Source organism: Paralichthys olivaceus, chromosome 20 (assembly GCF_024713975.1).
Source record: "Paralichthys olivaceus isolate ysfri-2021 chromosome 20, ASM2471397v2, whole genome shotgun sequence".
NCBI classification, from domain to species: Eukaryota; Metazoa; Chordata; class Actinopteri; order Pleuronectiformes; family Paralichthyidae; genus Paralichthys; species Paralichthys olivaceus.
In genome coordinates, this window is record NC_091112.1 from 19,497,742 (window position 1) to 19,514,682 (window position 16,941).

The 16,941-nt window shown below is 44.5% G+C and overlaps 1 protein-coding gene across 4 annotated transcripts in view; it reads left to right on the forward strand.

The window, feature by feature from the left end:
• phf14 (PHD finger protein 14) overlaps window positions 1-16,941 on the forward strand; it is a 78,348-nt gene that overhangs the window by 38,825 nt on the left and 22,582 nt on the right. For 2 of the 4 annotated variants that reach the window (XM_020090769.2, XM_069516251.1), the window contains exon 17: window positions 506-2,778. The exons of the other annotated variants lie outside the window; for them this stretch is intronic. In XM_020090769.2, the coding sequence (XP_019946328.2) occupies window positions 506-512 (7 nt within the window). In that variant the 3' untranslated portion in view covers window positions 513-2,778. Of the gene's footprint in view, window positions 1-505; window positions 2,779-16,941 lie in introns of those variants that run through there. 4 annotated transcript variants of the gene reach the window in all.

A 16,941-nucleotide genomic window follows, 5' to 3' on the forward strand; every position in this document is an offset into this window, starting at 1 on the left:
CAAAAGTCAGTGAAAAGTAAACCTCCCTATGTTCAAATCCAAGTCCAGCAATATAAATATAATAATTCCAATTTAGTGAGTCTACAGATAATTTAATTGCCTTCTCTTTTGATAACTGTAGAATAATTTAAGTTGCTTTTCTAAGCAAAAATTGACAAAATCATCACTGGGTTCTAGGAAGATATTTTCTATATTTTTTTATGCCAAGTGATGGACCAGTTTATCAGAAAATAATCAAAGGATTAATCATATTAATCCTAATTATATGCAGCACTAAATCCCTTCATTTACAGGAAGACTGTTAAATAACTGTTAAATAAATACCTGTTATAAACTTAATTTCTATCCTAAAATGAAACAGTGTCCATGGAAAGACCATGAAAACACACAAAGTGTTTGTGTTGTACTTGTCGTGCTCTTGAGGTTGCGTTTAAGTTGGGAGGGTTGTGAGGTGTCGGGGTGTGAGGTGTGCTGCCCTGACTCTTTCTATCTTTGCATTGCACAGGTTGTGAGAGCCGGGGCAGCCACCTCACCTCCCATAAAAACTCGGGACAGATGACCGTTGGCTTAGAGACAGAGAGAGACAAATTGAGGCGTTTGAAGAATGGCACTCAGGTCAGGCTGAAGAACGAGACCGTCACGCCGCCCTACAACCAACTCTGATCCAAACTGGACCAACAACTGTCCAACGAAAATTGAGTGGAACCGTCTAAATCTAAATTATGGAATCCAAACCTCGAAAGGTTGCTTTAAGCCAATAATGTTTGGTTTATGTTGAACTCCCATCTGCTTTTTATACACCACGAGTATGTTTTTTTTTTTTTTTTTACAATTGTGGCTCAAGTTGCATCTATGCAAACGTGTGCATCTACTAAGTTCTGACTAAGTAGAAAAGGTTTTTCTATTTCTACAGTTCATTTGTTGAGACATTTTGGTGTCTAAACACAAAACTGTTCTGCTGATCCAGTGAAGTAAGAACCAACAGATTGATACAACTATTTCATATATATCATTTATTAGACACTGAGCCCTGTAATCGTTAAAAGTTCCATCATTGCTTCCTTCTAATGTTTTATTTTGAAATAGGATGTTGGGGTATTAGACAGTGTCAGTAAGCCATCAGTCTTAAGTATAAACCAATGCTCTGTCAACTATGGTCAGATTGCTATGGAGTTTTTATAGTTAAAGTATACCACCAACACACAATGCAACATAAAGTCAGCACTGAAGATCGACTGGTTTCCAGGAAGGTCAAGATTTTTCGATCTTTAGATATTTCAGAATGTGTAGAAATCTGGTAGTGCATACTTCAGTTCCAACAATGATGAGCTACGTATGGCAGCTAAGTTAAATCCTTCCCTCTGTGGTAACCAGAGTGGCTTGTTGGTCATGTTGCTGGCAGTGTGGAAGCACAGAAGAAGAAAGCTCAAGGAGCTATAAAAGTCACAGCTTGACTCTCTGTGACAGCAACTGACTTCAGACTCCTGAATCAATCCTCTCTATGCCTCTAGGCGCTCACCTGCTTCTCCCACACATGTTGAGATACCTGAGATCAACAGATGACTTTTTGTCATTGCTCTATTTCTGCTGCTCTGCACTTGTGACCTCCCTGTACGACTTCTCATCAGTGCCAATCAGTAGTATTGATTGAAGTCTTTTGCCCCCAAACGCTCGAAGAATTTCAGTGTGAATTTGGTTAATTACAGACACACTTGAACGTAGGCTGTCTAAGATGTGAGTTTTATTTGGTGTTTTTTAAGTAAGTGAGGGACCAGGAGTATGAAGAAAAGTCATTGTTTATTGGAAAGCCAACTCTTTCTCGTCTTAGCAGTAAAGTAATGCTACCATAAAGCATCTGTAGTAGGTACAAACTAGTGTAGTTAGTGGTAATAGCACCTAAATATTAGTCCAAATGTCTTTAGTGTCTTTAGGCATTAAGAAGTCTTCCTCTGTCTCCATATCTTAAAGTGACAGTTAAACTGACACGTCCTCAGACAGAAACCAAGCTTTGTCTCCACGTCCCTGGTGGCCCATAGTCAGTGCTGTCAAAACAGCTACTTGCTGCTCTGTCAGGGCTCATGACAAGTGTCACATTCTGCCCTCATGTGTCACTCTCTTGCCTATCCAGGGCCCAATATGCATGCTTTTGGGAGCAGTCAGACTTGTGCAGTTCTACTGCCTTTTGCCTCTCTGGTGTGTGTCCATGAACAACACCAGTTGGTTTGTCCTCAGAGATGAGACGCAGAATGACTTGCTGACTCCTGACCAGTTTTCTCCCATCACTCATATTCAGTCTGTCTCGAAGACCAGGCGTCACTTCTACAATGCATGGCTTTATCTGTTTACCCAGATCTGTATAATAACTGAAAATAAGTGACGTGGTCTCGTAGAAGTTGAATGCCAGGTAGCTACGTAGAGCGACGATGTGTACAGTATTTATTGAAGAGGCCAAACGTGTTCTTTTTCTTTTTGTATCTTCATACTTGATTACACGTATTATCATACGCTTGTGTTGTGAACAAAGTTGAACTCTGATTTGTGGTGTAGCCTTGGAGCGACTACCATATTTTCTTTTAATTGTCAAACATTTGTTTACATTGTTTACAGACATGCTTTGGAGGGAATATTTCAGACTAATGTGTACTGTGTTACTGTGATACTGTATGAAGTAAGAATATGAATGTTGCTGCTGTTGTGTATGTGAAGTGTCTCAGCCTCTGGCCTATAGCTCTTGAAAATTAAGCGGAGCTTTAATAAACTCTTGACTTTTTCACCTTATTGCTGCAGTGATAAATGAGTGTCAGCCAGCTAATTAATCGTTCTAAAGGTGCAGCGGCGGCGGCCCGTTTGTGCGTGTAATGCCCTCTGTCATCTGTGATTTATCACCTGGGAAGTGGCCTTCTTGTTGGGAAACGTTGCCTCTCGAGTACGGTCTAATTCTCTGATTCTAGTCATAAAAAAACACATCTGAAAATGAGACTTAGAACATAGGATACTAAATCTGACAGTCCAAAGATGAATAATAAAGCACTAATGAGTTCTAAGATATTTATCAAGTCATGTAATGATGGAATATGACAACACATAATGCAAAGGTGAAGGCACCCGTGTGTAAATTGAAAGTAAAAGAAATATTAAAATTGAGACGTACCTGTGAATTGATTTAAATAGTTAAGTCATTTTGGAAGATAATAGAAGCTTGAAGATGCTTTTTTCGTACTCAGCTTAGAATCTGTCTAGTGTAGATTTAGAAATAAATAAAAAAATCCTCTCTGATCAATTCAAGGCCAGAGACATTTTAGGCGGCCCTGCACACACAATATGTTTAGATTCTACCCACAGATTCAAAAAAACATTTTGTGTAGTTCACGGTGTATTTAAAGTTCTCATTGAAATATTGTCCTGTTGTAAAAGTTAGCCTCTTCCCATTTTCATTTGCTTTACTGACTCAAGGGGCTTTGCAGCCATTACTATGCACAGTTTGAAAAAAACCTCATCTGTAGCATGTTGGATGCCGTTGGATAAACAATGAAATTGAATTCAGTAATATAGTCCAATAAATCTATTTATTAAAAGTCAGGCTCTAAGTTTAAATGAGCTTTGTAATTGTGTCAGAGTGAAGCTGAAACATGTTAGAAATGATCCACAACAAATTGAATGGCATAAGATCAACTTGAATGTTCATTACTGCTCATGGACATTTTACCCAATATTCTCAGCTCCAGCTCTTTTTCCTTGTAATTTTCTGGAACCGAGTTTTTAGAGTTTTACCAGCTGATGGAGGCTGTTGGACTTCATGCATATCATTTTCTTTTGGCTCTTGAGATATTTAACTGCTGTCCACAGTCGAGTATAAAGCCAACATCCACTCGCGACTTTGTTTACAAGTGGATGGGCACTTTGTTCTGTGGGAGAAGACGGAAAGAGATACATTTTGCTTTTCAGCAAGGTGTCTGCATCATTTGGTGGCATCTCTACAAGATGGGACCAACTGACCGTGGCAAACTGTAGATGCCCCAATCCCTCATCCTCAACCCCAGGGTCCAAACCAGAGATGAGCTCAGCTACAGCTGGTTCCTGGTTAGGGGATGAGACTGAGGCCACAAGGTGCAGGAGGAGGAGGGGCCCAGGGATAAAGAGAGAGAAAAGCTAGCAGGGAGGTTCTGGAAAGCAGTAACCTTTCCGATGATGAGTGCGTTTCCCATTACTGCTCTGACACCGGATCCGGGGAGATGATTTAATGGCGGCATTTTGTTTTTGCTGACTTCACCCTTTTCCCCCCCTATTAAAACAGAAAACACAAGAGCTGGTACTGTGGCTGTGTGGGAAGTGTGGCCAAGCAGCTCAAATCTATTACTCCCCTGCTTCTTTCCCCTTCTCTCTATCCCGATTCTGCCACAGTGTAGCTCTGCTCAAATACTTCCTGGGGTACACGCTCTTCCCTCCTCCTCCTTTAATGGTTTCTGTCTCATCCTCTCTTAACTGCACTATTTCCCCCTACCCCAATTTTTAATCATTACACACAGAACATGAACCACAAAAGCAGATGGGTGCTTTATATATCTTAATTGATTGTGTCATCATAGACTTGTTTTAAAGTTGCAGTGTGCTACAAGCTGCGTGTGTTTCTCTTCGAATTTCTTTCGTGATACTCTGGTAGAGTAGACCAAGTTTTTCAGCAGGGTCGGAGTTTCAGTGTATCCCACAGAGGTGAGGACATGGCACTGCTGAAATAGAGTCTTCTCAAGTGTTGTACTCAGTTCACTGAGGCCCCCTGCTGGAAAACATGAGCAATTCTAGTCAGACACAAAGCAGCAGGTGAAAACTGTAGAGATCGCTCTCTTTCCCTTCCATCCCAGCTGTGAATGAGTTGTGTCCAGATGATCTAATAGAGGCAGTCGCTCTCACTGGGCTGTCTCCATAGGTCCTTCTTCAGCAGTCAATGCTTTACTTCCCCGTCTTGTAAAACAATGGCTCTTTTATAATGTTGCAATGACCCAACAGTAAATCAAAAAGTAGGGGCTGCACAAAGTCCAATAATGCACTCCTTTCTACAGAAAGACACCAGCGCACTTTGTCATGGATGAGAGTCAATGGGTAAGCGCTTTGTGTCATATTGATTCCTGTCACGTGAACAGTCTCAAGGTAATTGCATTGCCCACTTGTGATAAATTTACTGCCTTGTTTCAGCCACTTGGTTGCAGACACCAAGGCTGCAGGAGACAAAAGAAGTTTGTGAAGCCACAAACCCACTACCAATACATTGACGCAAAAGTGTGGGTACAATGTAGTGGGGAAGCAACAAGCATCCGTACCTCCATAGGTTTTATATCTCATTGATCAGTGTTTCAGTGATTTTTGTCGTTTTTGTAATCTTTGATTTAGAAAACAAATTGTCAACATGAAAACCAAAGTCTAATATACAAACAAAGTACTTCCTACTTAATGGGTTCAGGCACAAAGACGCTAATCATAATTGTCAAGAAAGAATTAAAGAATGATTATCCCCTCGACAAATACTCTTCTTACTGATATGTTAACATGAAGTGAAAGTGGTAAAAAAAAAATCTTACAAATTAAAAGTTGAATTCCAAATCAATAAATGAATAAATTAAACACACCCATTTGCAATTCAATACACTGAGAGGCTTTGTTCAGACGTGCCCACATTTTCACATTTAGCATCATCGCATAATTGTTGCATCTGTCCACATGTAACTCACATGTAACAATTTTGTGCGTAGCTATTCATTACAGTGTAGAGCAACTAGCACATCTGTTAGTCTATTATTGACACGTGGACGTGTTCATGTCTGACAACAAAAGGGAAACAGGTGTTCTGATCCTCTGCTGTCAGAGGGTTGATGTGAAAATCTTTCTAATGGGAGTGCATGTGTTGCAGCAGTCTCAGAAAAACAAAATGTTCTTTACATTTGAAATTAATATTATATAGATCATTTGTTTGGACACTATGAAACACCTAATGTTGTGGTTCGATTTTTGAGGATTATGTTTTGGGTTGTGTTAACATCTCTCTCTCTCTCCCTCATACAGAGTGTGCTCCAAGGGGCGGGGCAGTCTCCTGGAGCACAGAGCACCGGGCACACCTGCAGCTCATCATGCCCTCATTGGTTGGCTTCTTAAGCCACTCTCCCTTTGTCTCCTGTGCCGGATGATTCATTTGCATTGCAGTGCCACGCCAGTGCTTCGTGTGACTCCAGCTGATCGCCTCGCCTCGAGCTATCCTTCTATGTCCCTTTGTGTTGTGAGTTTTGTGCCTCGACACTGTTTCAGTTGTACTTTTGTTCCTGAGCCTTTTTCCCATTTCTATGGAGATTTTCAGTTGCTACTTTGTTTTTTGAGTATTTTCCTGAGGAACTTTCCTCCCTCCTTTTGTTAAATAAACTTTTTGTTGAACTCTGCAACTGGGTCCTGACTTCCCTGACCAGTTCATAACAGAATCATCCGGCCAAGCATGGACCCAGCAGAGAGGGACAACTACGAACGAGCACTCTCGTCGCAAGCCGCCAAAATAAACCAGAACGAGTCCGCTCTGGGGCGGGTGATGGAACACCTGCAGCAGCTCGGTGCCAGCGTCTCACAACTGAGCGGTCAGTTGGCCGCCCTGCAGGACCAGCTCGTCTCCTCTCCCGGAGCCGCCGCTCACCCCCCAGCCGACGATCCTCCTCCCAGCCCTGCTCCGCAAGCACGCGAGCCGTACATCCCCATACCAGTCAGGTATTCAGGAGATTTAGGTACTTGTTCGCAATTTCTACATCAGTGTCAGCTAGTATTTAGCCAACAACCCCACACCTATGCTACGCCTCAAGCTAAGATAGCCTTTATAATGAGTTTGCTCACGGGACAGGCGGCAGCCTGGTCCTTAGCGATATCTTCACAGCAACACGAGTTGGCTAATGATTTTCACGGATTCACTGACGAAATGAGACGAGTATTTGACCACCCGGTAAAGGGCAGACAGGCTACAAGCCAGTTACTCGATCTCAAACAGGGTAGCTCTTCGGTGTCGGAGTACGCCGTGAGTTTCCGTATTTTAGCGGCAGAGAGTGGGTGGAATGATTCGGCTCTTCAAGCCATATTTTTTAAGGGGTTGGCAGGGGAGTTAAAGGATGAGTTGGCGGTTCGGGAGGAATGTAACTCGTTCAACTCCCTTGTTGATTTAGCTATCCGCCTTGATAATAGGATGAGGGAAAGAGCTAGGGAACGGCAGAGGACGAGGAGCAGGCGGCTCATCTCCGGCACGCAACCCAGCTCCCCAGACTCCGCTCCGGGATTGCCCGACACCACCCACTACGCTCGAGAGCTACGACCGCCACCAGTCGACGAGCCCATGCAATTGGGTCGGGCCCGCCTCACCCCAGCCGAGAGACGACGCAGGATGCATGACAAGCTGTGCCTCTACTGTGGACAAGGTGGCCACTTCGTTTCCTGCTGCCCAGAGTTGCCAAAAAGACCGGGCTCACCAGTACTAGAGAAGACTCTGGTGAGCCACATCTCTTCCTCTCACGCGTCAAGAATTCAGGTTTCAGGTATGATTCACGGACCTGAACACTCGGTTCCAGTCCAGGTGCTGGTAGACTCCGGTGCCGATGACAACTTCATTGACAGAAATTTTGTGAAGAGCAACAACATTCCTATTTATGAACTGTCCTCTCCCAAAAAGGTACACGCCGTAGACGGCAAACTCATAGAACTGGTGACGCATAAAACTGAACCATTGAAATTGGTACTCTCCAGTAACCATCATGAACATTTGGAGCTGTATGTAATCTCCTCACCTCTGAATTCTGTCATTCTGGGAATCCCTTGGTTAAAGCTTCACAATCCCCACGTTGATTGGTCCACCGCCACCATTCGCAACTGGAGTCTCCACTGCCACGCCCACTGCCTCCGTTCCGCTCTCCCCGCCAGGCCTGCAGATCCAGCTCCAGCAGTCGAGGTAATCGATTTAACCAATGTACCCCCTGACTACCATGACCTCAGCCAAGTTTTTAGCAAAACTTCGGCCACCTCACTGCCCCCACATAGACCCTACGACTGTGCTATTGACTTGTTGCCAGGGGCCCCTCTTCCCACTAAGAGGCTGTTCAATTTGTCCAAACCCGAGCGAGAGGCCATGGAAAAATACATCACAGAGTCCGTGGCAGCCGGCCTCATCCGCCCCTCCTCTTCTCCGGTGGGGGCGGGTTTTTTCTTCGTGGAGAAAAAAGATAAAACCCTGCGGCCTTGCATTGACTACACCGGGCTGAATGACATAACTGTAAAAAACAAGTACCCACTCCCCCTGATTGACTCCGCCTTCAGCCCCTTACATTCGGCCCGTGTCTTCTCCAAGCTAGACCTTAGGGATGCCTACCACCTCATCAGGATTAAGGAGGGGGATGAGTGGAAGACAGCATTCAACACCCACTTAGGTCACTTCGAGTACCTGGTTATGCCTTTTGGACTAACTAACGCCCCCGCTGTTTTCCAAAACCTGGTGAACGATGTGTTAAGAGATTTGCTTAACAAAACTGTGTTTGTCTACCTTGATGATATTTTGATTTTCTCTAGCTCCATGGAAGAACACGTGACTCATGTGAGAGATGTGTTGAAAAGACTAATGGAGAACAAGTTATATGTTAAAGCTGAAAAATGTGAATTTCATGTGTCTACTGTGAGTTTCCTGGGTTTTGTGGTGGAGAAGGGGCGGCTGCGGGCGGATCCCTCCAAGGTGGAAGCAGTAAAAGAATGGCCCACTCCCACCACCCGCAAGCAGCTGCAGCGCTTCCTGGGGTTTGCCAACTTTTATCGTAGGTTCATAAAGAACTACAGCCGCCTGGCGGCCCCTCTTACTCGTCTCACCTCTTCGAAACTCAGTTTTACCTGGTCTCCTGTAGAACAATCTGCCTTTGTGAAACTAAAAGACATGTTTGTTAACGCCCCTGTTCTTGTGCACCCAGATCCTGAGCGGCAGTTCGTGGTCGAGGTTGACGCCTCGGATTCCGGGGTCGGGGCCGTCCTCTCCCAGCGCCAGCTCACAGACAATAAGCTCCACCCCTGCGCCTTCTTCTCACGTCGACTCACCCCCGCCGAAAGAAATTACGATGTGGGGAACCGAGAGCTCTTGGCGGTGGTCCTGGCCTTGCAGGAGTGGAGACACTGGCTGGAGGGGGCAGCTCAGCCCTTCATTGTGTGGACAGATCACAAGAACCTCGCCTACCTCCGCACAGCTCGCCGCCTGAACACCCGCCAGGCCCGCTGGGCCCTGTTCCTGGGTCGTTTCCAGTTCACCCTCACCTACCGCCCCGGGTCTCGGAACATCAAGCCGGACGCACTCTCCCGTCAGTTCACCCTGGAGGGAGGGGGGCCCATTAAGGAGACCATCCTGGATCCCGAGTGTGTGCTGGGGGCGGTTCGCTGGCAGGTTGAACAGGAGGTTCAGGAAGCTCTGCAGGGCCAGACGGTTCCAGACGGTTGCCCGCCGGGTCGGTTGTTCGTGCCACCGTCTGCCAGGTCATCAGTGCTCACCTGGGGGCATACGTCGAGGATAGCCTGCCACCCAGGGGTCCACCGCACGCTGGCTCTCATCCAGCAGCGTTTCTGGTGGCCATCCATGATCTCTGACATTCGGGTCTTCATCGCTGCATGCACAGAGTGCGCCCGCAACAAGTCTTCCCATCGACCCCCGGCAGGGCTCCTACAACCTCTGCCCATTCCTCCACGTCCCTGGTCACACATTGCAGTGGACTTTGTTACTGGACTGCCCCCCTCCGAAGGTAACGACACCATCCTCACAGTGGTGGACCGTTTCTCCAAGGCGGTTCATTTTGTCCCCCTCCCTAAACTCCCCACCGCCTTGGAGACTGCTAATCTACTAGTGACACATGTCTTCAGGTTGCACGGGATTCCACAGGACATTGTGTCGGACCGCGGACCTCAGTTCACCTCGCGGGTATGGAAGGCTTTCTGCCGGGCCCTGGGAACCACCTCCAGCCTCACCTCCGGCTTTCATCCCCAGTCTAATGGGCAAACGGAACGGGCCAACCAAAGCCTAGAGTCCTCTCTGCGCTGCGTCGCCTCCCGCCTCCCATCATCCTGGGCTACACACCTGCCCTGGGTGGAATATGCCCACAACTCCCTCATCAGCTCAGCCACCGGGTTCTCACCATTTATGATCAACACCGGTTACCAGCCCCCTTTATTCCCTAACCAAGAGTCCGACGCAGCAGTTCCCTCTGTCCATGCTCAGTTCCGCCGGGTCAGACGCGTGTGGCGAGAGACCCGCGCAGCATTAGGCAGAACGGCTGAGCGCAACCGACGTCTGGCGGACCGACTTCGGGTTCCCTCACCCAACTACCAGGTGGGTCAGCAAGTGTGGCTCTCCTCCCGAGACCTCCCCCTCCAGACCGACTCCCGAAAACTCTCCCCCAGGTACATTGGCCCTTATCCGGTGGAGAGGATAATAAACCCCAGCGCTGTCCGCCTCCGCCTCCCAGCCTCCTTAAACATCCACCCTGTGTTCCACGTCTCCCTCCTAAAGCCAGTCACCGAAAGCCCTCTCCAGCCTCCTGCACCTCCACCGCCTCCCCCACGTCTCGTCGACGGCCACCCAGCCTACACGGTCAACCAGATTCTGAATGTGCGCAGACGGGGTAGGGGTTACCAGTATTTGGTCGACTGGGAGGGATACGGCCCCGAGGAGCGCTCCTGGGTCAGCCGCTCCCTCATCCTCGACCCGCAACTGCTGCGGGATTTTTACATCAGGTTTCCTGGTAAACCTGGTAGGACGCCAGGTGGCGCCCCTTGAGGGGAGGGTACTGTTGTGGTTCGATTTTTGAGGATTATGTTTTGGGTTGTGTTAACATCTCTCTCTCTCTCCCTCATACAGAGTGTGCTCCAAGGGGCGGGGCAGTCTCCTGGAGCACAGAGCACCGGGCACACCTGCAGCTCATCATGCCCTCATTGGTTGGCTTCTTAAGCCACTCTCCCTTTGTCTCCTGTGCCGGATGATTCATTTGCATTGCAGTGCCACGCCAGTGCTTCGTGTGACTCCAGCTGATCGCCTCGCCTCGAGCTATCCTTCTATGTCCCTTTGTGTTGTGAGTTTTGTGCCTCGACACTGTTTCAGTTGTACTTTTGTTCCTGAGCCTTTTTCCCATTTCTATGGAGATTTTCAGTTGCTACTTTGTTTTTTGAGTATTTTCCTGAGGAACTTTCCTCCCTCCTTTTGTTAAATAAACTTTTTGTTGAACTCTGCAACTGGGTCCTGACTTCCCTGACCAGTTCATAACACCTAATACATTTATACAAAAAATGTTTGCTGGGAGCACTTCCTATCCTAATTCTATTATAATGTCACTTAAGTATTAGTATGATTTGATTCTTTCCACTGCTTCAACGTGGTTCTCCTTGTGTGAATTATCTTGTCATACTCAACATGCTCAATCTAAGGTAGTTTACAGTTGTCCTCATCAGCATGATTTAGTTGTAGTTATACATCAATGAATATTTCTTCAGGCTATATGAATGAATGGATGCTCTGTGTTAGAGTGATGACTCTTCACTCTTCATGAGACCTAGACAGAAATGTGACAACGATGTTGAAGAGGTGGGTGAGATCAAACAAAGTCGGCTCAGATTTGTGCTCCATGACACCCATTCAGCGAGGAACGGGTCCCAGGGTGATGCTGTGGGGGCGGGTGGGTCTGCGAACTTTACTAAGAGATTAAACACCAGATGAAAGTGGACACGAATCGCCAACTGAGAGCAACATGTGTAGCAGACAAAAGCGATCAATCATGTCCCCTCAACCACCTCACCTCCAATAAGATTACATCAATCAATAACCTCTCTTATGAGTGATTGGATTTGTCAGCTTCAAAAGTACAAGGTGTGGGGTGGGGGGGTTGCTCAATTTTCCCCATGATTAAAGCAGGGCCAAATTGCTTTGATAACATCAAGGACCTTGCCGTGGCTGGGTGTGTAAGGGCAGTGTTTGGAAGCAGATAGAGGCTGGTGGTAAGGCTGTGTGACTCAGACACTGTCTGAGAGACTGAGAACATGCTACAGTGAACAGCCAGAGAGGATCCCAACACCACCCACTAAAGGAGCAATGCTGATAAAATGTGTCTTTTATGGATCAATCACCAGCCAGATGCATGTTTCCTCACTACCTGCATAGTTGAACAGCCTAATGCTGACGGAAAACACAGACTGTAGGAAAACACAATCAAAATCACTCACTAATCACTATATAGTCATTATAGTTATATTTAGTTGCCATTTTCTAGAGATGTCCTAATGTCTAGTGACATATGTCATGGTATTCTAGAGTCTATTGGGGCCCCAAGCAAAAATTCCCAGGTATGCCCCTCAAACCGTGTTTGTCAACATCATGTTATAAATAATATTACATCGGCGAAGGGTAGGAAGCATAAACCTTTTTTTAAAATTTAAAATATTTTACTTATATAAGTACAAACAAAAACAAAGAACATTAAAACTTTCTAATTTTCAAAATATTAATATGAAAAACAATAAAAACTGAAAAAAAAACCTGTGTTCACATTAAAACATAATAAATAACCCACATTATAAGCACTGAACATCAACACTGGCCTTATATAATGTTGATGAGCTTTGGCACTGAGCCTGCTAGCTAGAGGCCTCAAGAGAGATTGAACTGAGCTGAAGGAACCCTTTTCTTTTTGGACAAACCATCCCTCTGCCAGCTTCCAGCTAGATGGGATTGTGCCTTTGATCTCCCCCAAAAACTTCTATAGCCTACTGAGAAAGTTTGGGGATTTTTTTGTAAACCTTATACGGTATACTGCTTAGGCCTGATGGCTTGAATTTCCTGTAATGTTCGCTCCTTCACATTTAGCACAGTTGATGGTTCTCCAGGTCTGCAAATGTTCTGATTGGCCGAGAGTTCTTGGCACCTGCCTGGATCATTGTGAGCTTCTCATAGGAAATCCTCTACCTCTGGTCTTGAACTGGTTAGTATGCAAGTTTTGTGCTGGCAGAAGAATCCTTGTGAAGCCATATGAGTTTTAAACTTTGCTTGTCTTTTTTCTTTTTTCTTCCTCTACTCTCGAAGGCAGCTTGCTGGTTAAGTTCCTAACACCTTCTTTTTCAGCTGGCGAGCTGGTTTTAAACAGCTTGTTGAGAGCTTTTATCTCCCTTCTCAGGTGGTGCATCTCCCCTTTTCTCCTGTTTGGTTGCAGTGGTGGTTGAGACTGCCCTCTCCGCTTGATTGGGCCATATCGTTTTGCTTCGATTTTTCTGTGGGCTGGACCTCTTAGGGCGGTTTCAAGGATACCTTACAGGTCTTCATCGAACTGTGTCCACATTGTGTTCGCTTGCTGATCTAGGCCATTTGATCATGTCTTTCCTTGACAAATGGATTGTGGGAAGGTCAGGGGAGCTCACTTGGTCTAATCCCTGGTTCCACTTTCAGGACTCAGGTGTGACTCAGGTGCAAAGAGATACTCAGCTCTGCGGGGTGCTTCCTGGCTGGACCTCTGCTTTGTCTCACCGGACAATGGACACTGCTGTTCCACACATAGACTTGCTTTGGTGTATCTCAAGCCCTCTGACGTTTTTGCTGAATTTTTGTGATGTTGAAGACAGACAGGGTTATATTTGCCCATATTTCCACAGGCCCATCTATGTATTACAGCACAAGCTGCAGCAAACAAGTTCATTTCTAAATTTAAACTTGGTAATTTAAAGGTACAGTGTGTATTAATTTGTGATATCTAGTGTTGAAATTGCACGTTGCAGCTGAAGAACCCTCACCTCACCCTCCCCAAATGTGTTTAGTTTGTCCAGTCTGGACGACTGTAAAAACATGGTGGCCTAAGTAGAGAGGATCCTCTTGATGTAAATATAAGTAAGTTAGTAAGTATTTAAATATAAAGGGCCTTTTCTGGGGTAAAGAAAACAACAATTCATACAATTTAGATGAAATGAACTAGTGAAAACATCATGATTATTATTTTACATTGAATATCTGCCAATAGATCCCTTTCACCTAAATCTTACACACTGGACCTTTAAGATACTTATAAAATATTAATTTTAAGTGTAAAATAAACATTTGTAATGTATTATTTGATTTTCCATCGGCCAACGTTGTTGTTGTACCTCATAATCCTGCAACAATTACAACATTAGCGTTGCAGAGAAAATGACAGAGTAGTGTCATAAAGTGTTTTCTTTTGCTGATGTGCTTACTAGTCCTTTAGATAGAAGTCCTATCGTGAACAGGGGCTAGTGAATGAGTTGGTCATTTGTAGCTTGTAGGCATTAGATGGCCCTTAATTGGAACAAGCAAGCTGTAACCATAATACCTGTTATTGGTGGGCTAAGACACATTTTATTCAAGTGAAAATGCTTCAGAAAGTGTGTATTTTCAAAACTTATAGTATTGTTATTGTATAAACACCCCAGCTGTATACCTCAGTTTTGCAGAAAAAGAGGTTTGTGCCCACCCACATGGATAAATGGAGATTAAAAACCACATTATCTCACACATGGAGGGATGAAAGCCTGTCTGCATCAGTGAGCAGTAAGTGCTTTAACTCAAACATCTTCCCCATGATACACAACAGACATTACAAAAGGTTCATTAAGGTACAGTAATCAGGGCAGCATGTGGGCAGTCTTCACAGTCTTGCATAAATGAAAAGAGCACTCCCGTGAATTTTGGAAGGTATTCGAGAGTCTCCAGCAGCGAAACTGAAGAGTTTGTCCCTTTCCTTTTTGCCTTAGTTGGAGATTCATGTGAAATCGATTGCCAGTTTTTGTGCAACAATGGGAGTGTGCTCATTAGTGGAGCGTGCACACTTTGGTCATATTTCTTCTATTTGCTAGGTGGCCAGAGGGCACTTTAAATTCCCATCGTTCCAGGGTAGATATGCATGCTCAGCCCATCCAAGATTCTTTCTGTGTGTGTGTGTGTGTGTGTGTGTTGGGGGGGGGGGGGGGGCTTGCAGTCTGAGCATGTGAGAGATCCACCTGCCTCGGCATATTTGTGCTGTGCAGCAGCTGTTTGTTTATGCCCCTACAACTCATAAGATGCCAATTATCTATGCCAATTAAATTTCTACTCTGATTTGAGTAAATCTACCATGCTTAATGTGTAAACACTCCAGGTATAATATTATAGCTGTTTTGCAGCTTTTTTTAGTCTAGTGCCAGAGGGCTACATTCCATGACTTAATGCTAATTAGAGTTTAGCTTATTCCATCTAAATGGTGGTTAAGTGCCCACTGTTGGTTGATAATTCTGGTTTATTACAACACAGGTGTGATTTGTGTGTTGTGGCCATTGTTCTTAGTGATAACAAGTCACCACATTCATCACCCCGTGGGAATTGTTTGTTAGAAAATGATCGTGATTGGTACAAATGATTGCCTTGTCTGTTGTAAATGCTCTCATTTTACAGAGCGATTCTCTAGTTCGTCAACCTCCTGTACAGCTCATAGTTGCACATCCACTGGGATTTCCTAGTCTACTGTAAAAATGTTGGATTTGCTCACTTTCAGTTTTATCTTCAGAAAAATCTGAAAACTGTCTGACTTACAGTATACAAGGCTTCCAATGAATATTAATATAGTACATTTAATGATGTAAACAAACCTTGTCCAGTTGATATTGAAAAATAAACAAATTACTACTACAGCTGCCTGCCTCTCGAGATCTCATGTCCCGTTTAAACAGTGTGAGATATGCTGAGATTTCCACAAACAAAAGCAAGGAAGGGAGTTTTCTGACTTAAATGGGAAATGGACTGTATTTCTACAGACCTTTTCTAGTCTTATCGCCCACTCAAAGCACTTTACAGTACGATATCATATTCACTCATTCACACACACACATGAAAAGTGAACAAATTAATAATGAGCATCAACAGGCAGATCCGTTCCTCTTTGTTTAGACTGAAGGTGAGTGTCAGCCTTTTACTAATGACCACTGCCATCCGCTACAATCCATTTGTCTGTAGATCCATCTGGTCTGGTACTGTCAAACTACCTAATTCCTTTCTGCACACTCGTCCAACGCAAAGATGGCTTCGCTGGTAGCTGATATCCAAATGCTATCTGCCATAAATCATTTACAGACAACTTCTTGGACATACTGTGTAATGTGATTTCACAATATTCATCCTGAAACCACAGCATGAAAAGCCTAAACAATCCCAATAAAACGAAACAGAATCATAGTGAAGGAGCAGTGATCACCTGCTGATTCTTCATTTTATTACCTGAGGTGAGGAGGGGGGGGCAGCAGCTTCCTAAATGCCGTAACTCTACAGGAGTCATAGTGATGTGTCTGTTAAAAAGAAAACATAATTTAAAGGTACAGTTTAACCCAATTTTGTACACCTTTCAATTGAATTGCTTTAATATACTATATTTCATTCATTGGGTCCAAAAAGTAAAATCCATGGTAACCATAGCAACTGCACTCACATCAGTAAATAGTCACAGTTAAAACTATAACTGTAGCCATTATCCTCATTGAAAAGATGACGCACTTCTTGTGTAACATGTTTTTCTCTTATGGACATGCAATAGCTATTTTTACTTATTCTTACTTACTTACTTACTAGAGGTTGAGGAAAGAAGGTCCAATCGCTCTCTGCCTTGACCCATAAAAATACTCCTAGAAGTTACATGTTATTATTAGTTATTATCAACCCTGTGCTCAGTACTTGAGTTGGAAAAGGAACACCATTCTAAAACAGCAAAAACACTGCTCAATGTGCTTCAGGAGAAAAGAGTAGGTAGGACACTATGCTTGAAAACAGAACATATTAAGACAATGAAGGCCATTAATTAAAACAAGAACATTTTAAAAAGCTAAAAAAAAAAAGGACTAATGTCATTGAAGTGAATTCATCTCTAAAAGTTGATCACCTTAGGTTTGTAA